Raw genomic sequence first — 23,295 nt, 5'->3', positions numbered from 1 at the left:
TAAAGGGCTAAAAACGCAATGATATGAGGATATGAAGTCCATCCCCATGCCCAATTATGTCTCATAACCTGTTGAAGCAATTTCTGGGTTTCAAAATTTTACCACTTTTGCCCCCTGAGAATTGATAAAAATTGTCAAAACTCCTTCAAAATGCCACATTAAGACACCAAGAACTTGAGGAACAAATTTGACAAATGCTGTGATTTGTTCCAATCACTTCAGACATTTTGAAGATTTCTGCAAGAATTGCACTTTTCTTCTATTGGATAAACTGGTGAGAAATGTTGTTATTGTCGATATAGTGTAGAAAGCCATTCATCCTTTGAATGCTCAAGGTCTCTAGTTTGTGGTTGTAAAGTGTCTTGAGGCTGTGATTATCTCTATGTGGTTCTAATGCCTTGAAATTTGAACAAGCAGCCTTGTGATGTGGATCCAGGGTGAGTTGGTAAGGTGGCGTATTTCAAACTAGGTAAACTGACACAAACTCACCCTGACTCACTCCTATGTCACTGCTTGAAAGGCATCATTTCTGCGTAGGGATACTCTGGCCCAAACAGAGTGCAACTCAATGGATAGATCCTGTTGTCATTTTAAATTTTCCAAACAGCAGTTCAGAATATCTGGCCTTGTTGGAGATTCTGGGTTGTTTCCTTGATATCTGAACCTCATGTAGAGGTTTGTTACTGGACTTCTTGTTCATGGATTATCCATGTTTGATCATAATCAAATTTACACGTGAATGTCTTGAACACAGCTGTTAACCAATCACCGCCCTGCTGGACAGACATGGTATATCCAAACAGTAATTCGTGTAAATTTGGGAATGTCTGTTTGAGGCCTCCAGGAGGTCTTGAACTTCCAAATCAAGAGGTTTATTTTCTGCACCCAATGGGAGCCTGGGGACATAATCATAGTCTGAAGGCCCTTAAAAGACGGCCTTAAGGCTAAAAAGGGTCTTTCCAGATTTGATTACTGTAAATCCAGGCTTGTTGGGGCTTATTGCTTTAGTGCACTGTAATTGGCCTCATTCAGAATCAATAATTCTGCTGGGGTCAGAGCTCACATTGGTGAGGAAGAATAAACCTTGATATAAGTGTGCTACTCTTGATTACCTAGGAAAACCACAACATCTGCCAAAATGTATGTGGTTGCAAAATTTTCAAGATTGTGATGTGTCAGATATTAGCTATTGTTAGCCGGTCAGTTGCCTTGACACCTGCCCAGTTCTCTCCTGGTTCACCTAACCTTGTCTGTTGCTGCTGCCTTGGATACCAAGCATGTTCCTCATTATCTGAATTTGCTCTGTCATGTGCGTATTAACATATATTTACAACCTTTTATCGTGAAAACAAGCATCTGCTTTTTCTTGTGTGATGTTGTGCCCATTTTATTTTCTATTTCATTTCCATTTTTTCTGTGGTGCAAAAAAAGCTCAATGACAAAAACAACTCTAGACATAACTGTATTATGTAATGTTGATTCACAGAGGTCACAAACCTGCAAGTTGCTCTTTAACATTAGTTTACATTTTACGAAAGACAAGACTTTTACATAAGCTACGTATTTTAGACATTTTAAGTCCATACATCAAAGGGTTGAAGAGTGGTTGGCATGTAAGCCAGTATAATGACATAAAAATGCGCAACATATTGGGTGCACTGTTCATATTAAACCTGCTCTGAATTACTTCAAAGAAAGCCCCGAAAGAAAAGTTGAGCAGAGAAGCGAGGTGAGGTGTGCAGGTACTGACAGCTTTCTGTCTCGTCTGTTTGGAGCCAGAAAAACACACTTTGAGAATCTTTATATATGTGTACAGGATTACAGCTACAACCCCACCTACTATGGCAATTGTGTAAATAATTCCATAGATGTTGTTCACTGTTGTGTCAAAACATGCCAGTTTGACAATATAATAATTGTCACAGTACACTTTGTTAATGATGTTCCCACACAGCTGTAAAGAACCACTCAATGATATCAAAACAGAAACTTCAATAAATGTAAATAACCATGTTAAAGCAATAAGCATGGCAACTTTTTTCAATGTCATACGTGTGTTATATTGCAGAGGAAAACAGATAGCAAGATATCTGTCATAAGACATGATGGCTAAGTTACAAAACTCCATATTTGCATAACAGTAAACACAGCAAATCTGCAGGAAACAAAAAGAAGAAGAAACAGTGTGAATGTCAGAGAGGATCTGGACCAGAAGGAATGGAAACAACCCTGTACTACCATAGAGTTCATTTACAAACAGGCTGCACAGAAAAATATACATAGGTTCATGTAAGCTTCTGTTCACACAGATAACCACAATCAGCAAAAGGTTGGCACAGACAATCAAAATATATAAAAACATGACAATCATGAAAAATAAATACCTTAAAAGCCCCGTGTCAAAATAGGCAGAAAGCGTGAAATATGAAACCTGTGTAGAGTTTGTCATGATCACTGCACATCACTAAAACTGTTGCTCAGAATGAACTATGTTGACTGTACATTTTAATGTAAGTTTGTAGTGTCACAAAGTGTTGAGTTTAAACTTATTTTTGACCAACGGCACCATTAACAAACAGTTTTAATCTGCACAGTTAGGACAATTCATCTAATAAAAAACAAATTTTACAATTAAACTAAACTTCTCTTCAATTATTGAAAGTTTGTGTAATGCTGAGGTGAGAATTTAAGATTCACAGTTCATGACAATGCTTACATTCATCTGTTGTCTAGATGGAGTCGAACTCTCGAGTCCCTCCTGAAACTCTGCTTCTGCTTCTTTCACAGCAGTGACATCATTATGAGAGGACATGCTGATTAAGACTGGTTGCTATCTGATGTCAGTTGTAGAGGAAAACACTTTAAACTACCAAAAGGGAACAACTTTGAATCAAACATCAGTTGAAACAAAAATAACAGTTTTGGTTGCATTATATTCTTCTATTGTAATTTGGTCAATCGATAAAACTGACTGAAAAAAAAAAGGTCCTGTGTCATGTTTCACTGAATAGATGGTGTCATGGGGCCTGCAGGCCTTTCAGTGGCAGTTCTGGACCATTTCAAGTGATGGGGCAGGCTTGGGGTCCCAAGTATATACATACATTAAAGGGCTAAAAACACAATGATAGGAGGATATGAAGTCCATCCCCATGCCCAATTATGTCTCATAACCTGTTGAAGCAATTTCTGGGTTTCAAAATTTTACCACTTTTGCCCCCTGAGAATTGATAAAAATTGTCAAAACACCTTCAAAATACCACATTAAGACACCAAGAACTTGAGGAAAAAATTTGACAAATGCTGTGATTTGTTCCAATCACTTCAGACATTTTGAAGATTTCTGCAAGAATTGCACTTTTCTTCTATTGGATAAACTGGTGAGAAATGTTGGACAGGTCTTGGCGGATGTAATTGAGGTAGGCGGGAGAAGACCAGCGGCCGAGGAGCTTAATCGTATGGTCGGGGATTCCTTGCCTGGAGGCAGAGGAGGCGGCTCCGATGCGGAAAGAATGCCCCGAATAGTGTTGGGGTGAAATTCCGGACCTGGTTAGGACCTCACGGAGGTGGCAGTGGAACCACAATCGGGTGGCGACTTCGCCTGTTTCAGAGATGAACAGGGGGTCTTGAGGTGAGGCGTGCATGGAGAGTCTGTGGTTTATGTAGTTGCTGATGAGTTCGTAAGGGCTTAGGTATGAGTCGAGATGGAAAAGATATACTAGTTGAGGGGACCGGATTGATTAGTCTTGCTGCGTTTGAGGTGGTAGACGATGGTGTCCGAAGAATTTATAGAAATGTCGGATAATGTTGAATGTATTGAATGACGGAAGTTGAGGGTAGATGATGTGAACTCTGAGCAGCGCAAGAAGCCGAAGAAGGCTAGGAGGAACATGGCTTCCAGGACATTGTCGATGAAGGGAAACCGGTATCCTGCGCGGAGGTCTGAGGTAAGGGGGGATCGTTTTGGCAGGGGAATGGGTTCTGACTTGCAGAGGCCTTTGAGTAGCATGCCGATGTGATAGTGAGACAGGGCCGGGCACGGAGCGCCGGTGGACAGTTTAATGAGAAAGTTGATGCCGCTGATATAGGACTTGATGGTGGAGGATTTGATCTTTTGTATGGAGTGAGAGTATGTGATGAAGCTAGTTAGGGTCAGGAGGTCGATGGAAGGAAATGGAAGGCTGTGGGCTGCGTGAAAAGCTTTAAAGCTGTTCCAACCGGTGAAATAGGAGGAGAGGGTTCCTGGCGCTACGCTATTGAGAATGGCATCTTGGGCGGTGGAAGCTAGGTGTTCCAGCTGCGGTGTCAGATGAAGATGGTGGCTGAAAACGGTGGGACCGGAGTGGGATGAGGGTTGGAGCCTGGTGCCAGTCGTCTGAATTTCTGGAATGAGAAACGGGAAAGGGAGTCAGCTATGGCATTTTTTAGTGGCAGGGAATGTGTATGGCTCGGATGATGAATTGGCATTGGGCTGAGACCAGAGTGAGCTTCCGAACGAATTGCATGACAGCAAGGTTACGTGACCTCCCTTTGTTGAGGATGTCCACGACTGCTCTGTTGTCACAGTGTATGGCGATGATCTTTTTGGACTACTCGTGCCCCCAAAGAATAGCTGCGATGACCACGGGGTACATTTCGTGTATGGTGGAGGAAGGAGCGATTAAGAGTTCGGGTGGCCAAGCGGCTGCGAACCATTTGTCACTGAGATACCCGCCGAAGCCGATGGATGGGGCTGCGTTGGTGAACAACTGGATGTCTTCAGGTTTGGTGATGTGATCGTCGTAAAAGAAAGAGATGCCGTTCCAAGATGACAGAAACTGGTGCCACATTTTTAGTTCTATTTTACATGCTTCGTCTAGTGTGACTTGAGCTTGGAGGGATGGAGTGGAAGCGGCGATAAAAAGGAGGTGGGACAAGAAGGATCGACCTTGGGGGATGATGCGGAGGGCGTAGTTGAGGTGGCCTAGCAGTGAAAGGAGTTGGTGTTTGGTGCAATGATGGGTCAGGAGGAAGTTGAAAATGAGTAGGGTGATCCGGTCGATTTTTTCTGAGGGCAAGGATGCTTGGAATGAGACTGAGTCAAGTGTGATGCCGAGGAATTCGAGTGTTGTGCGGGGGCCTTCCGTTTTCTCTGGGGAGAGAAAAACTCCGAGTTCCTGGAATGCAGAAGTCAGGGTGTTGAGACAGTATGCTGGGTGGGGGATGATGGAGGGGTGATGATGAGGAAGTCATCGAGGAGATGGATGACAAAAGGGAGTTTGTGGATATTTATCAGGATCCAGCAAAGACCTTCGGAAAGGGTGTCGAATATTTTTGGGCTGCTCCTGCATCCAAAGGTGAGACGGACTGCGAAATAGTAAGTGCCCTGCCAGAGGACGCCGAAAAGGTGCCAGTCGTCGGGGTGGATGGGGAGGACTTTGAAAGCGCTGACGATGTCTGCTTTAGATAGCCAAGCTCCTTGGCTGGCTAGGCGAATTAGGGAGATGCCGTGGTCTATTGTCGAATAATGCATCGAGAAATCTAGGCTGGGGATTAAGCTATTGATGCTTGGGACAGTAGAGCCATGAGGAGATGAGAGGTCCAGGATCAGTCTCTTTTTGCCTGAGTATTTTCTTGTGGCTATGCCGATGGGGTTTATATTATAGGTGGGGAAGGGTGGGCTGGGGAATGGGCCGATCATGAAGGTGTCTTTGACTTCCTTATCTAGGAGTCTGTCGACTGTTTCGGGCTTGGTTATGGCGGACTGTAGATTGCGGCGTGTGATTGCGGCGTGGAAGCCATATGTGAGGCCTTGGATGAGGAAGGTGGCTGGGTTTTGGCTGGTTTGGGGGGTATGGAAGGCGGGGGAGCTGAGTGGGGTGGATCGAAGTGGTTGGGGGTCCTTTTGTATGGGACTGGTGGGCGAGGCCCAGGGGCGGTGGCCGGGTGGGAAGGAGCGCCACATGAGGTGCAATTGAGTGAAGGACGGCAGGCGAAGACTCTGCAGTACAGCTCGGGGTCGAGGGTGCACCAGTATGTATGTTGATTGAACTGTTGTAGGCGCTCGGCGGCTTGGGATGCGAAGAGGGTGTGGTAGAAGTAGAATCCGTTGCCCCCGAACCGCAGATCGAGGTCGAGGATGATTGACAGGTAGTCGTCTAGCTCTGCCCTGCGGGCAGGAAAGGCAGTGCGGATGACGTCCCGGTACAGGGAAAAGGAGAATGCGAACTCCGTTGCTGTGAGCTCTTTGGAGCGAGAGGGGATTGGCTCTTTGAGAGCGATGGGGCCGATGGAAGTCAGCAGCTCTCTGGGAATGTGGGGGTCGCATGTGTGGGGATTAAGGAGCTGAGCGAGGTCGGTGTAGTTACCTGCTAGGATCTGTTGCCTGAGTGAGTGTGGCACGGGGGAAGGACGAGTAGGAGCGGCTGGGTGCTGTGGGGGCAATGCGGTGGCTAGGTTGTGGCTATGGGGCTGCAGGTCGGGGCGGGAAACGAAGTTGGATCCGGCTGGTGGTGGAGCTGTGGAGAAAAGGGTTTCATTATTGAGAGGATAAACAGCATGGTTAAATACATTTGGGTGATGGGGTAAGGTAGGGTAGGGAGGGGGAAAGGGGGGGAGGAAAATAAACACTCTGGCCTGCTATACTGGGAGCAACCGGTGGGGGTGGTTGAATGGTAAGATTGGGAATGAGAGAAGAGGGAAGGGTGCTGGGATGGAGGGATGCATGTGCTCGGGATGATTGTGTGGGTGGTAAAACGGAGAGAGAAAGGAGTGGCTGAATGGAGGCTGCTTGGAATTGATTTTGTCCTTCTGGGCTTGCTGTACGGGCTGGCGGGCGGAGCGATGTGACGCCGTTGGCGTTGCGTTGGGAAACCCGGAAGTGCTGTGGCGGCTTGGGATTGGGTGCTTGTAGGTGGGGACGTAAACAGCTTGAAAAGTTTTGCCTTTCTGTCTAACTGGTGGAATGGGATGTTGCGTTCTGTGAGGGCTTTCTTTAGACTGACTACGGTCCAGAGGGATATGTGGGGGGACGGGAGACGGTCGGAGTATGAGGACGACGGTCGTGGCTGCTGGCGTGCGAGCGGATGGATCCAGAGCGGGATGGAGGTGAACGCGAGGGGGAGGTGACGTCTCTCTGGCGTTGCAGGCGGGGTCTACCCCTGGAGCCTCTTGGAGGCGGAGAGCCGGCGGCTGCAGCGTGGCTGGGAGGCGAACGCCGCGGGCGCAGGGGAATGTGGACCCTTGACCGCGGGCGGCGATGCTGATACGACCTTATGATGGGTGATGGAGAGGATTCTTCTGCGGGAGTCGGCGGTATCGCGTCGAACTGCTCGCTGTCCAAAGGATGGATGGAAAGCTCCTGCTCCATGGTGAGGATAGGTGTTGTCGGCATTCGTCTGACTTGTCATATGGCGATATGGCAAATGGAGGCCAAGGGGAAGGGAACGGATGAGGCATGCTTAAGTATGCTGGAGGCGTAAATTGGGTGTGATTAAGGCGTGGTCCCCGTTTCTGAACTTAGTTATAAAACTTCATTTGTCGATATAGTGTAGAAAGCCATTCATCCTTTGAATGCTCAAGGTCTCTAGTTTGTGGTTGTTAAGTGTCTTGAGGCTGTGATTATCTCTATGTGGTTCTAATACCTTGAAATTTGAACAAGCAGCCTTGTGATGTGGATCCAAGGTGAGTTGGTAAGGTGGCATAATTCAAACGAGGTAAACTGACCCAAACTCTCCCAGACTCACTCCTATGTCACTGCTTGAAAGGCATAATTTCTGCGTAGGGATACTCTGGCCCAAACAGAGTGCAACTCAATGGATAGATCCTGTTGTCATTTTAAATTTTCCAAACAGCAGTTCAGAATATCTGGCTTTATTGGAGACTCTGGGTTGTTTCCTTGATATCTGTACCTCATGTAGAGGTTTGTTACTGGACTTCTTGTTCATGGATTATCCATGTTTGATCATAATCAAATTTACACGTGAATGTCTTGAACACAGCTGTTAACCCATTAAGGCCTAAAGCGCCTGGAAAAAAATGCCTGGAAAAAAATGCCTGGAAAACCTATGGGCAATTTTCAAATGAGCCCCGAAAACCGAAAAGTTTTTCTGGAAATTCAACACCTACTAAATAATAGATTTTTCAGCCTCTGTAGCAGATAAAAATGAAATTCCAAAAGTATTTGAGAGCTTATACCCGTGGCTTTCATGAGAAGTTGAGTTTATTTATCCAAACCTTCAATAACGTTTTTTAAAAAATCAACAAACTCAGCAAATGTTACATTTGACTGAATAAAAAATCCTCTGCATAATACTAATACATGCTCATTAGCAAGATGCAAACATGATATGACCATTGGAAGAACAAGACATAGTTCTCATTAGCCTACTGTAATAAAAAGAAAAAAAAATCATAATAATAAATAATAATTGTTAGAGCCATTTATATGTATTGGGGTCATTTCCCGATTGCCGCAATAGGTGGCGTATTGAACAACAGCATGTGTGAATGCATAAGTAGAGGAAGAGGTAATAACTCCTCAGGTGTGTTGCTTACCGGGAGAAGCACACAGTTTTTGACCGTCCTTTAACTACCGGCTAACCTTTAAGCCCTTTTGTTTGTTTTATGCCAGTTACTTATGTAAATGTGTGTATAGCAAAGCTGTAGTGATACATGTAAATAAATACGTCTTAATCACAAGATCGCTGAGGTTTGAATGACTATAAGGAGCCGCCGCATGACGACGCGTCAATTACGTATCCCGGTACCAGCCCCTCATTGTGGCTTAGGTTTTGTTTGATCGAAATCAAGTCACAACAATAATAATAAATTTTATATATTGCACTTTTCAGGGTACTCAACGACGCATAACGTAATATAAGACATAAACAATCATGATTTCTTATATCATCATCACAATCAATTAGCCTATTATTATTAATAATATGAATATATTATTAATAATATTATTATTATTATCTCCAGATAGCCACAAATCTGTCTGTTCTTCGGTGAAAATATATAGTCTAAAAACATCTCTAAACTCATCCATAAATGCCGGTCGATTGGTTCCGAGGGTTCAAAGTCCGGATCAGCAATAAAATCATCGGCGCTGTTTTCATCAGATCGCTTCCGTCACTTACTTCTGAGCTCCTCCGCTATAGTCGTCTTCCTCCATGATTTCAAAGTTCTGGAAAAGTCCAATGTTGCATTGCGACATTCCCGCATGTATTCTGATCATGATTCTGATGCATTTCATTGGCCAAGAGACCGAAAATAGGTGGAAAAAAATACAAATACTACAAAATGTCATATCCGCTGTCCCGGCCTTAATGGTAGAGTGACGCAACAGCGCTCCCGGTTTTAAAGGTAGAAATGCGGCGTCAATGGGTTAACCAATCGCCGCCCTGCTGGACAGACCTGGTATATCCAAACAGTAATTTGTGTAAATTTGGGAATGTCTGTTTGAGGCCTCCAGGAGGTCTTGAACTTCCAAATCAAGAGGTTTATTTTCTGCACCCAATGGGAGCCTGGGGACATTGAATTAATGAATTGGTTGCAAAATTTTCAAGATTGTGATGTGTCAGATATTAGCTATTGTTAGCCGGTCAGTTGCCATGACACCTGCCCAGTTCTCTCCTGGTTCACCTAACCTTGTCTGTTGCTGCTGTCTTGGATACCAAGCATGTTCCTCATTATCTGAATTTGCTCTGTCATGTGCATATTAACATATATTTACAACCTTTTATGGTGAAAACAAGCATCCGCTTTTTCTTGTGTGATGTTGTGCCCATTTTATTTTCTATTTCATTTCCATTTTTTCTGTGGTGCAAAAAAAGCTCAATGACAAAAACAACTCCAGACTTAACTGTATTATGTAATGTTGATTCACAGAGGTCACAAACCTGCAAGTTGCTCTTTAACATTAGTTTACATTTTACGAAAGACAAGACTTTTACATAAGCTACGTATTTTAGACATTTTAAGTCCATACATCAAAGGGTTGAAGAGTGGTTGGCATGTAAGCCAGTATAATGACATAAAAATGCGCAACATATTGGGTGCACTGTTCATATTAAACCTGCTCTGAATTACTTCAAAGAAAGCCCCGAAGGAAAAGTTGAGCAGAGAAGCGAGGTGAGGTGTGCAGGTACTGACAGCTTTCTGTCTCGTCTGTTTGGAGCCAGAAAAACACACTTTGAGAATCTTTATATATGTGTACAGGATTACAGCTACAACACCACCTACTATGGTAATTGTGTAAATAATTCCATAGATGTTGTTCACTGTTGTGTCAAAACATGCCAGTTTGACAATATAATAATTGTCACAGCCCACTTTGTTAATGATGTTCCCACACAGCTGTAAAGAACCACTCAATGATATCATAACAGCAACTTCAATGAATGGAAATAACCATGTTAGAGCAATAAGTATGACAACTTTTTTCAATGTCATACGTGTGTTATATTGCAGAGGAAAACAGATAGCAAGATATCTGTCATAAGACATGACGGCTAAGTTGCAAAACTCCATATTTGCATAACAGTAAACACAGAAGATCTGCAAGAAACAAAAAGAAGCAGAAACAGTGTGAGTGTCAGAGAGGATCTGAACCAGGAGAAATGGAAACACCCCTGTACTACCATACAGTTCATTTACAAACAGGCTGCACAGAAAAATGTACATAGGTTCATGTAAACTTCTGTTCACACAGATAACCACAATCAGCAAAAGGTTGGCACAAACAATAAAAATATATAAAAACATGACAATCATGAAAAATAAATACCTTAAATGCCCGGTGTCAAAATAGGCAGAAAGCGTGAAATATGAAACCTGTGTAGAGTTTATCATGATAATTACATAACATTACATCACATTGTCATTTGGCTGAGACTTTTGTCCAAAGCAAATTACATTAAGTGCATTCAACCTGATGGTACTAGCCTTAGACCACAGGAACCAAGTAAGTAGCCTACATAACTTTAAGAGCCATCTGTAATCACTGCACTGCACATCACTTAAACTCTGCACAGGATGAACTATGTTGACTGTACATTTTTACATTGTCACAAAGTGTTGAGTTTAAACTTATTTTGGACCAACAGCACCATTAACAATCAGTATTAATCTGCACAGTTAGGACAATACATTCAATAAAAGACAAATGTGAAATTATCTAAACTTTCTCTTCTACTATTAATGTTTGTATATGCTGAGGTTAGAATTTAAGATTTACTGTTCATGACAATGCTCACATTCATTTGTTGTCCAGATGGAGTCGAACTCTCGAGTCCCTCCTGAAACTCTGCTTCTGCTTCTTTAAAACTTTTCACGGCAGTGACTTCATTAACAGAAGACACGCTGATTAAGACTGGTTGCTATCTGATGTCAGTTGTAGAGGAAAACACTTTAAACTACCAAAAGGGAACAACTTTGAATCAAACATCAGTTGAAACAAAAATAACAGTTTTAGTTGCATTATATTATTCTATTGTAATTTGGTCAATCGATAAAACTGACTGAAAAAAAGGCCCTGTTTCATGTTTCACTGAATAGATGGTGTCATGGGGCCTGCAGGCCTTTCAGTGGCAGTTCTGGACCATTTCAAGTGATGGGGCAGGCTTGGGGTCCCAAGTATATACATACATCAAAGGTCTAAAAACACAATGATATGAGTATATGAAGTCCATCCCCATGCCCAATTTTTCTCATAACCTGTTGAAGCAATTTCTGGGTTTCAAAATGTAACCACTTTTGCCCCCTGATAATTGATCAAAATTGTCAAAACTCCTTCAAAATACCACATTAAGACACCAAGAACTTGAGGAACAAATTTGACAAATGCTGTGATTTGTTCCAATCTCTTCAGAAATTTTGAAGATTTCTGCAAGAAATGCACTTTTCTCCTATTGGATAAACTGGTGAGAAATGTTGTTATTGTCGATATAGTGTAGAAAGCCATTCATCCTTTGAATGCTCAAGGTCTCTAGTTTGTGGTTGTTAAGTGTCTTGAGGCTGTGATTATCTCTATGTGGTTCTAATGCCTTGAAATTTGAACAAGCAGCCTTGTGATGTGGATCCAAGGTGAGTTGGTAAGGTGATGTAATTCAAACTAGGTAAACTGACACAAACTCACCCTGACTCACTCCTATGTCACCGCTTGAAAGGCATCATTTCTGCGTAGGGATACTCTGGCCCAAACAGAGTGCAACTCAATGGATAGATCCTGTTGTCATTTTAAATTTTCCAAACAGCAGTTCAGAAATATCTGGCCTTGTTGGAGACTCTGGGTTGTTTCCTTGATATCTGAACCTCATGTAGAGGTTTGTTACTGGACTTCTTGTTCATGGATTATCCATGTTTGATCATAATCAAATTTACACGTGAATGTCTTGAACACAGCTGTTAACCAATCACCGCCCTGCTAGACAGACCTGCTATATCTAAACAGTAATTCGTGTAAATTTGGGAATGTCTGTTTGAGGCCTCCAGGAGGTCTTGAACTTCCAAATCAAGAGGCTTATTTTCTGCACCCAATGGGAGCCTGGGGACATTGGCCCTCATTTATCAAGCGAGCGTAGAAACGAGCGCAGATCTGAGTGTATATTTGTCTTACGACAGGGTTCACGTGGGATTGATCAAACGATCATATCTCTACAATCACAGCGTAAAAATGATCGGCTGTTGACAAATGTGGCGGCTCGAAACGAGTGCCATTTAAATACCACGCCCTAATATATACCTGATTCAGATGACTCGCCTTCAGAGTTTACGACACCGAAGGGCGCGATACGGCCAAAAAGAGGATCCCCCCCCAAAGTCAACTTTATTAGCAAAGTGCACCGTTACAATTAACAATAGGGGCAATATAGACATATTAAAGAAATACGCAGCGACAGAGGTTTATGAAATAAAAGTACTTATAGTTATAAACTCAAACAAGTTCAGTGAATATTTTACATTTGGAGCACGGACTTAAAAGTTTTCACAGCTTTTTGGTTGAAGGAGGTAAACAATGTTTTAAAGTAAGTTTTAATTCTAAAAGAAGAGGAATTTCTCAGAGGCAGAAAGTGAAACGCTGACGTCTAACAGCTGCAACACAACAAACTGGTTTTGTTTGGCTGCATAAAAAGTGAAAAAGAAGGAAATCAGTGGTGCTGTCAGCAGAGTAGCGGACCATTAAACTCCCGGCGAGGTTTGAGTAATTACCTGGTGATATATAAAGCCCAATAATCTATATAATATCCGAATATTGCTATTATTATGATGGAGATATATTATTCACCTCTTTACATTTACTAATAATGATGTCCTAGTAAGAGGAGCGTGTGGCAGCGCTGATTGGAAATGTTTCTATTCGGGCAGCACCGCTGGTGAAGGAGACGCTGACGCTCTGGAGTCGGAGCTGGATAACAGTAAACAGCAGAAGACAACAACATTTAACATCCTCGGCTAGTACACTGTTTAAAGAAATTTCACGATCACAGGGTGTATTTATTTTTGGATGATGTTTAAATGATAAATTATGTAGTCCACATATGTTTTGCTTTGTCACTATTCAAAATCAAAACACCACAGAGTTTTATCAGCTCCAGGCATCGATACAATAGTCTAAGATCAATTCTCCAACTCAGACGTGTGGACTTCACGCTGACTCAAATTTGCGTACACGAGCTGAGAGCAGACGAGAGATCTGATCGTACCCTCCGCTCACGTCCAAATTGATAAATGCCGAGGCTTGCGTAGAAATGATCTTACGCCCACTTTACGCTCACTTTCTGACGTGCGCTCGTTTGATAAATGAGGGCCACTGAATCCAAATTGGTCATGTTCAACACCTACATTGTGGAGAAACGCTCAGTCATAGTCTGAAGACCCTTAAAAGACGGCCTTAAGGCTAAAAAGGGAGTCTTTCCAGATTTGATTACTGTAAATCCCATTCGCCAAGACAACTGTCCAGTTCTCACAACCTGATTTATCATCAACGGCCATTGCTTCGCCTAATCCTTGTCTGTTGCTGCTGTCTTGGAAACCAAGCATGTTCCTCAATGTCCGAATGTGTTCTGTCATGTGCTTATGCATGTATATATATATATATATATATATATTTACATATCTATCTATCTATCTATCTATCTATCTATCTATCTATATAGATATATAGATATATACCTATATATATTTACAACCTTTTATTGTGAAAACAAGCATCCACTTTTTCTTGTGTGATGTTGTGCTCATTTTATTTTCGATTTCATTTCCATTTTTCTGTGGTGCAAATAAAGTTCAATGACAAAAACAACTCTAGACATAACTGTATTCTGTAATGTTGATTCACAGAGGTCACAAACCTGCAAGTTGCTCTTTAACATTAGTTTACATTTTACGAAAGATAAGACTTTTACATAAGCTACGTATTTTAGACATTTTAAGTCCATACATCAAAGGGTTGAAGAGTGGTTGGCATGTAAACCAGTATAATGACATAAAAATGCGCAACATATTGGGTGCACTGTTCATATTAAACCTGCTCTGAATTATTTCAAAGAAAGCCCCGAAAGAAAAGTTGAGCAGAGAAGCGAGGTGAGGTGTGCAGGTACTGACAGCTTTCTGTCTCGTCTGTTTGGAGCCAGAAAAACACACTTTGAGAATCTTTATATATGTGTACAGGATTACAGCTACAACACCACCTACTATGGCAATTGTGTAAAAAATTCCATAGATGTTGTTCACTGTTGTGTCAAAACATGCCAGTTTGACAACAAAATAATTGTCACAGGCAACTTTGTTAATGATGTTCCCACACAGCTGTAAAGAACCACTCAATGATATCATAACAGCAACTTCAATGAATGGAAATAACCATGTTAGAGCAATAAGTATGACAACTTTTTTCAATGTCATACGTGTGTTATATTGCAGAGGAAAACAGATAGCAAGATATCTGTCATAAGACATGACGGCTAAATTACAAAATTCTATAAATCCGTAAGTATACAAACAGTAAATCTGCAGGAAACACAAAGAAACAGAAACAGTGTGAATGTCAGAGAGGATCTGAACCAGAAGGAATGGAAACAAGCCTGCACTCCCATACAGTTCATTTACAAACATGCTGCACAGAAAAATGTACATAGGTTCATGTAAGCTTCTGTTCACACAGATAACCACAATCAGCAAAATGTTGGCACAAACAATAAAAATATATAAAAACATGAGAATCATGAAATATAAATGCCTTAAATGCCCGGTGTCAAAATAGGCAGAAAGCGTGAAATATGAAACCTGTGTAGAGTTTGTCATGATCACTGCACATCACTAAAACTGGATGAATTATGTTGCACAGAATGAACTATGTTGACTGTACATTTTAATGTAAGTTTTTAGTGTCACAAAGTGTTGAGTTTAAACTTATTTTGGACCAACAGCACCATTAACAATTAGTATTAATCTGCGCAGTTAGGACAATACATTCAATAAAAGACAAATGTGAAATGATCTAAACTTTCTCTTCTGCTATTATGGTTTGTATATGCTGAGATGAGAATTTAAGATTCACAGTTCATGACAATGCTTACATTCATCTGTTGTCTTGATGGAATCGAACGCTCGAGTCCCTCCTGAAACTCTGCTTCTGCTTCTTTAAAACTTTTCACAGCAGTGACTTCATTATGAGAGGACACGCTGATTAAGACTGGTTGCATTCTGATGTCTGTTGTGGAGGGAAACACTTTAAACTTCCAACAGGGAACAACTTTGAATCAAACATCAGTGAAAACAAAAATAACAGTTTTAGTTGCATTATATTATTCTTTTGTAATTTGCTCAATCGATAAAAGTGACTGAAAAAAAGGTCCTGTTTCATGTTTCACTGAATAGATGGTGTCATGGGGCCTGCAGGCCTTTCAGTGGCAGTTCTGGACCATTTCAAGTGACGGGGCAGGCTTGGGGTCCCAAGTATATACGTACATCAAAGGGCTAAAAACACAATAATATGAGTATATGAAGTCCATCCCCATGCCCAATTATGTCTCATAACCTGTTGAAGCAATTTCTGGGTTTCAAAATGTTACCACTTTTCCCCCCTGAGAATTGATCAAAACTCCTTCAAAATACCACATTAAGACACCAAGAACTTGAGGAACAAATTTGACAAATGCTGTGATTTGTTCCAATAACTTCAGACATTTTGAAGATTTCTGCAAGATTTGCACTTTTCTCCTATTGGATAAACTGCTGAGAAATGTTGTTATTGTCGATATAGTGTAGAAAGCCATTCATCCTTTGAATGCTCAAGGTCTCTAGTTTGTGGTTGTTAAGTGTCTTGAGGCTGTGATTATCTCTATGTGGTTCTAATGCCTTGAAATTTGAACAAGCAGCCTTGTGATGTGGATCCAAGGTGAGTTGGTAAGGTGGCGTATTTCAAACTAGGTAAACTGACACAAACTCACCCTGACTCACTCCTATGTCACTGCTTGAAAGGCATCATTTCTGCGTAGGGATACTCTGGCCCAAACAGAGTGCAACTCAATGGATAGATCCTTGTCATTTTAAATTTTCCAAACAGCAGTTCAGAAATATCTGGCCTTGTTGGAGACTCTGGGTTGTTTCCTTGATATCTGAACCTCATGTAGAGGTTTGTTACGGGACTTCTTGTTCATGGATTATCCATGTTTGATCATAATCAAATTTACACGTGAATGTCTTGAACACAGCTGTTAACCAATCACCGCCCTGCTGGACAGACCTGCTATATCCAAACAGTAATTTGTGTAAATTTGGGAATGTCTGTTTGAGGCCTCCAGGAGGTCTTGAACTTCCAAATCAAGAGGTTTATTTTCTGCACCCAATGGGAGCCTGGGGACATTGGCCCTCATTTATCAAGCGAGCGTAGAAACGAGCGCAGATCTGAGTGTATATTTCGTCTTACGACAGGGTTCACGTGGGATTTATCAAACGATCGTATCTCTACAATCACAGCGTAAAAATGATCGGCTGTTGATAAATGTGGCGGCTCGAAACGAGCGTCATTTAAATACCACGCCCTAATATATACCTGATTCAGATGACTAGCCTTCAGAGTTTACGACACCGAAGGGCGCAATACGGCCAAAAAGAGGACCCCCCCCCCCCAAAGTCAACTTTATTAGCAAAGTGCACCGTTACAATTAACAATAGGGGCAATATAGACATATTAAAGAAATACGCAGCGACAGAGATTTATGAAATAAAAGCACTTCTAGTTATAAACTCAAACAAGTTCAGTGAATATTTTACATTTGGAGCACGGACTTAAAAGTTTTCACAGCTTTTTGGTTGAAGGAGGTAAACAATGTTTTAAAGTAAGTTTTAATTCTAAAAGAAGAGGAATTTCTCAGAGGCAGAAAGTGAAACGCTGACATCCAACAGCTGCAACACAGCAAACTGGTTTTGTTTGGCAGCATAAAAAGTGAAAAAGAAGGAAATCAGTGGTGCTGTCAGCAGAGTAGCGGACTATTAAACTCCCGGCGAGGTTTGAGTAATTACATTGTGACATATAAAGCCCAATAATCTATATAATATCCGAATATTGCTATTATTATGATGGAGATATATTATTCACCTCTTTACATTTACTAATAATGATGTCCTAGTCAGAGGAGCGTGTGGCAGCGCTGATTGGAAATGTTTCTATTCGGGCAGCAAAGCTGGTGAAGGAGACGCTGACGCTCTGGAGTCGGAGCTGGATAACAGTAAACAGCAGAAGACAACAACATTTAATATCCTCGGCTAGTATTCTGTTTAAAGAATTTCACGATCGCAGGGTGTATTTATTTTTGGATGATGTTTAAATGATAAATTATGTAGTCTAAACATGTTTTGCTTTGTCACTATTCAAAATCAAAACACCACAGAGTTTTATCAGCTCCAGGCATTGATACAATAGTCTAAGATCAATTCTCCAACTCAGACGTGTGGACTTCACGCTGACTCAAATTTGCGTACACGAGCTGAGAGCAGACGAGAGATCTGATTGTACCCTCCGCTCACGTCCAAATTGATAAATGCCGAGGCTTGCGTAGAAATGATCTTACGCCCACTTTACGCTCACTTTCTGACGTGCGCTCGTTTTATAAATATATATATATATAGTATATATCTATATGTATATATATATATATATATATATATTTACATATCTATCTATCTATCTATCTATCTATCTATCTATCTATATAGATAGATAGATATATAGATATATACCTATATATATTTACAACCTTTTATTGTGAAAACAAGCATCCACTTTTTCTTGTGTGATGTTGTGCTCATTTTATTTTCGATTTCATTTCCATTTTTCTGTGGTGCAAATAAAGCTCAATGACAAAAACAACTCTAGACATAACTGTATTCTGTAATGTTGATTCACAGAGGTCACAAACCTGCAAGTTGCTCTTTAACATTAGTTTACATTTTACGAAAGACAAGACTTTTACATAAGCTACGTATTTTAGACATTTTAAGTCCATACATCAAAGGGTTGAAGAGTGGTTGGCATGTAAGCCAGTATAATGACATAAAAATGCGCAACATATTGGGTGCACTGTTCATATTAAACCTGCTCTGAATTACTTCAAAGAAAGCCCCGAAAGAAAAGTTGAGCAGAGAAGCGAGGTGAGGTGTGCAGGTACTGACAGCTTTCTGTCTCGTCTGTTTGGAGCCAGAAAAACACACTTTGAGAATCTTTATATATGTGTACAGGATTACAGCTACAACCCCACCTACTATGGCAATTGTGTAAATAATTCCATAGATGTTGTTCACTGTTGTGTCAAAACATGCCAGTTTGACAATATAATAATTGTCACAGTACACTTTGTTAATGATGTTCCCACACAGCTGTAAAGAACCACTCAATGATATCAAAACAGAAACTTCAATAAATGTAAATAACCATGTTAAAGCAATAAGCATGGCAACTTTTTTCAATGTCATACGTGTGTTATATTGCAGAGGAAAACAGATAGCAAGATATCTGTCATAAGACATGATGGCTAAGTTACAAAACTCCATATTTGCATAACAGTAAACACAGCAAATCTGCAGGAAACAAAAAGAAGAAGAAACAGTGTGAATGTCAGAGAGGATCTGGACCAGAAGGAATGGAAACAACCCTGTACTACCATAGAGTTCATTTACAAACAGGCTGCACAGAAAAATATACATAGGTTCATGTAAGCTTCTGTTCACACAGATAACCACAATCAGCAAAAGGTTGGCACAGACAATCAAAATATATAAAAACATGACAATCATGAAAAATAAATACCTTAAAAGCCCCGTGTCAAAATAGGCAGAAAGCGTGAAATATGAAACCTGTGTAGAGTTTGTCATGATCACTGCACATCACTAAAACTGTTGCTCAGAATGAACTATGTTGACTGTACATTTTAATGTAAGTTTGTAGTGTCACAAAGTGTTGAGTTTAAACTTATTTTTGACCAACGGCACCATTAACAAACAGTTTTAATCTGCACAGTTAGGACAATTCATCTAATAAAAAACAAATTTTACAATTAAACTAAACTTCTCTTCAATTATTGAAAGTTTGTGTAATGCTGAGGTGAGAATTTAAGATTCACAGTTCATGACAATGCTTACATTCATCTGTTGTCTAGATGGAGTCGAACTCTCGAGTCCCTCCTGAAACTCTGCTTCTGCTTCTTTCACAGCAGTGACATCATTATGAGAGGACATGCTGATTAAGACTGGTTGCTATCTGATGTCAGTTGTAGAGGAAAACACTTTAAACTACCAAAAGGGAACAACTTTGAATCAAACATCAGTTGAAACAAAAATAACAGTTTTAGTTGCATTATATTCTTCTATTGTAATTTGGTCAATCGATAAAACTGACTGAAAAAAAAAAGGTCCTGTGTCATGTTTCACTGAATAGATGGTGTCATGGGGCCTGCAGGCCTTTCAGTGGCAGTTCTGGACCATTTCAAGTGATGGGGCAGGCTTGGGGTCCCAAGTATATACATACATTAAAGGGCTAAAAACACAATGATAGGAGGATATGAAGTCCATCCCCATGCCCAATTATGTCTCATAACCTGTTGAAGCAATTTCTGGGTTTCAAAATTTTACCACTTTTGCCCCCTGAGAATTGATAAAAATTGTCAAAACACCTTCAAAATACCACATTAAGACACCAAGAACTTGAGGAAAAAATTTGACAAATGCTGTGATTTGTTCCAATCACTTCAGACATTTTGAAGATTTCTGCAAGAATTGCACTTTTCTTCTATTGGATAAACTGGTGAGAAATGTTGGACAGGTCTTGGCGGATGTAATTGAGGTAGGCGGGAGAAGACCAGCGGCCGAGGAGCTTAATCGTATGGTCGGGGATTCCTTGCCTGGAGGCAGAGGAGGCGGCTCCGATGCGGAAAGAATGCCCCGAATAGTGTTGGGGTGAAATTCCGGACCTGGTTAGGACCTCACGGAGGTGGCAGTGGAACCACAATCGGGTGGCGACTTCGCCTGTTTCAGAGATGAACAGGGGGTCTTGAGGTGAGGCGTGCATGGAGAGTCTGTGGTTTATGTAGTTGCTGATGAGTTCGTAAGGGCTTAGGTATGAGTCGAGATGGAAAAGATATACTAGTTGAGGGGACCGGATTGATTAGTCTTGCTGCGTTTGAGGTGGTAGACGATGGTGTCCGAAGAATTTATAGAAATGTCGGATAATGTTGAATGTATTGAATGACGGAAGTTGAGGGTAGATGATGTGAACTCTGAGCAGCGCAAGAAGCCGAAGAAGGCTAGGAGGAACATGGCTTCCAGGACATTGTCGATGAAGGGAAACCGGTATCCTGCGCGGAGGTCTGAGGTAAGGGGGGATCGTTTTGGCAGGGGAATGGGTTCTGACTTGCAGAGGCCTTTGAGTAGCATGCCGATGTGATAGTGAGACAGGGCCGGGCACGGAGCGCCGGTGGACAGTTTAATGAGAAAGTTGATGCCGCTGATATAGGACTTGATGGTGGAGGATTTGATCTTTTGTATGGAGTGAGAGTATGTGATGAAGCTAGTTAGGGTCAGGAGGTCGATGGAAGGAAATGGAAGGCTGTGGGCTGCGTGAAAAGCTTTAAAGCTGTTCCAACCGGTGAAATAGGAGGAGAGGGTTCCTGGCGCTACGCTATTGAGAATGGCATCTTGGGCGGTGGAAGCTAGGTGTTCCAGCTGCGGTGTCAGATGAAGATGGTGGCTGAAAACGGTGGGACCGGAGTGGGATGAGGGTTGGAGCCTGGTGCCAGTCGTCTGAATTTCTGGAATGAGAAACGGGAAAGGGAGTCAGCTATGGCATTTTTTAGTGGCAGGGAATGTGTATGGCTCGGATGATGAATTGGCATTGGGCTGAGACCAGAGTGAGCTTCCGAACGAATTGCATGACAGCAAGGTTACGTGACCTCCCTTTGTTGAGGATGTCCACGACTGCTCTGTTGTCACAGTGTATGGCGATGATCTTTTTGGACTACTCGTGCCCCCAAAGAATAGCTGCGATGACCACGGGGTACATTTCGTGTATGGTGGAGGAAGGAGCGATTAAGAGTTCGGGTGGCCAAGCGGCTGCGAACCATTTGTCACTGAGATACCCGCCGAAGCTGATGGATGGGGCTGCGTTGGTGAACAACTGGATGTCTTCAGGTTTGGTGATGTGATCGTCGTAAAAGAAAGAGATGCCGTTCCAAGATGACAGAAACTGGTGCCACATTTTTAGTTCTATTTTACATGCTTCGTCTAGTGTGACTTGAGCTTGGAGGGATGGAGTGGAAGCGGCGATAAAAAGGAGGTGGGACAAGAAGGATCGACCTTGGGGGATGATGCGGAGGGCGTAGTTGAGGTGGCCTAGCAGTGAAAGGAGTTGGTGTTTGGTGCAATGATGGGTCAGGAGGAAGTTGAAAATGAGTAGGGTGATCCGGTCGATTTTTTCTGAGGGCAAGGATGCTTGGAATGAGACTGAGTCAAGTGTGATGCCGAGGAATTCGAGTGTTGTGCGGGGGCCTTCCGTTTTCTCTGGGGAGAGAAAAACTCCGAGTTCCTGGAATGCAGAAGTCAGGGTGTTGAGACAGTATGCTGGGTGGGGGATGATGGAGGGGTGATGATGAGGAAGTCATCGAGGAGATGGATGACAAAAGGGAGTTTGTGGATATTTATCAGGATCCAGCAAAGACCTTCGGAAAGGGTGTCGAATATTTTTGGGCTGCTCCTGCATCCAAAGGTGAGACGGACTGCGAAATAGTAAGTGCCCTGCCAGAGGACGCCGAAAAGGTGCCAGTCGTCGGGGTGGATGGGGAGGACTTTGAAAGCGCTGACGATGTCTGCTTTAGATAGCCAAGCTCCTTGGCTGGCTAGGCAAATTAGGGAGATGCCGTGGTCTATTGTCGAATAATGCATCGAGAAATCTAGGCTGGGGATTAAGCTATTGATGCTTGGGACAGTAGAGCCATGAGGAGATGAGAGGTCCAGGATCAGTCTCTTTTTGCCTGAGTATTTTCTTGTGGCTATGCCGATGGGGTTTATATTATAGGTGGGGAAGGGTGGGCTGGGGAATGGGCCGATCATGAAGGTGTCTTTGACTTCCTTATCTAGGAGTCTGTCGACTGTTTCGGGCTTGGTTATGGCGGACTGTAGATTGCAGCGTGTGATTGCGGCGTGGAAGCCATATGTGAGGCCTTGGATGAGGAAGGTGGCTGGGTTTTGGCTGGTTTGGGGGGTATGGAAGGCGGGGGAGCTGAGTGGGGTGGATCGAAGTGGTTGGGGGTCCTTTTGTATGGGACTGGTGGGCGAGGCCCAGGGGCGGTGGCCGGGTGGGAAAGAGCGCCACATGAGGTGCAATTGAGTGAAGGACGGCAGGCGAAGACTCTGCAGTACAGCTCGGGGTCGAGGGTGCACCAGTATGTATGTTGATTGAACTGTTGTAGGCGCTCGGCGGCTTGGGATGCGAAGAGGGTGTGGTAGAAGTAGAATCCGTTGCCCCCGAACCGCAGATCGAGGTCGAGGATGATTGACAGGTAGTCGTCTAGCTCTGCCCTGCGGGCAGGAAAGGCAGTGCGGATGACGTCCCGGTACAGGGAAAAGGAGAATGCGAACTCCGTTGCTGTGAGCTCTTTGGAGCGAGAGGGGAGTGGCTCTTTGAGAGCGATGGGGCCGATGGAAGTCAGCAGCTCTCTGGGAATGTGGGGGTCGCATGTGTGGGGATTAAGGAGCTGAGCGAGGTCGGTGTAGTTACCTGCTAGGATCTGTTGCCTGAGTGAGTGTGGCACGGGGGAAGGA

General features: G+C 42.5%; 3 protein-coding genes and 3 pseudogenes across 3 annotated transcripts; all 6 read right to left on the bottom strand.

Moving 5' to 3' along the window:
* Positions 1–1,574: 1,574 nt before the first annotated feature.
* LOC131970706 (olfactory receptor 52E4-like) lies at positions 1,575–2,438 on the bottom strand. The gene is given in 2 exon segments (XM_059332128.1): positions 1,575–1,616; positions 1,619–2,438. Coding segments are annotated over 2 exon segments (795 nt in total). The 5' UTR covers positions 2,372–2,438.
* A 1,864-nt stretch (positions 2,439–4,302) lies between these two features.
* On the bottom strand, positions 4,303–5,677 carry LOC131970705 (uncharacterized; annotated as a pseudogene).
* Positions 5,678–9,958: 4,281 nt separating this feature from the next.
* LOC131970703 (olfactory receptor 6E1-like) lies at positions 9,959–10,746 on the bottom strand (annotated as a pseudogene).
* Positions 10,747–14,410: 3,664 nt separating this feature from the next.
* On the bottom strand, positions 14,411–15,198 carry LOC131970702 (olfactory receptor 10A6-like). Its single transcript, XM_059332127.1, is given in 2 exon segments — positions 14,411–14,451; positions 14,454–15,198. Coding segments are annotated over 2 exon segments (786 nt in total).
* A 3,283-nt stretch (positions 15,199–18,481) lies between these two features.
* On the bottom strand, positions 18,482–19,345 carry LOC131970701 (olfactory receptor 52E4-like). The gene is given in 2 exon segments (XM_059332126.1): positions 18,482–18,523; positions 18,526–19,345. Coding segments are annotated over 2 exon segments (795 nt in total). The 5' UTR covers positions 19,279–19,345.
* A 1,864-nt stretch (positions 19,346–21,209) lies between these two features.
* LOC131970700 (uncharacterized) lies at positions 21,210–22,584 on the bottom strand (annotated as a pseudogene).
* Positions 22,585–23,295: the final 711 nt, after the last annotated feature.

This window comes from Centropristis striata, chromosome 4 (assembly GCF_030273125.1).
Source record: "Centropristis striata isolate RG_2023a ecotype Rhode Island chromosome 4, C.striata_1.0, whole genome shotgun sequence".
Taxonomy (NCBI): domain Eukaryota; kingdom Metazoa; phylum Chordata; class Actinopteri; order Perciformes; family Serranidae; genus Centropristis; species Centropristis striata.
This window is presented reverse-complemented; position numbering and strand designations above follow the sequence as displayed.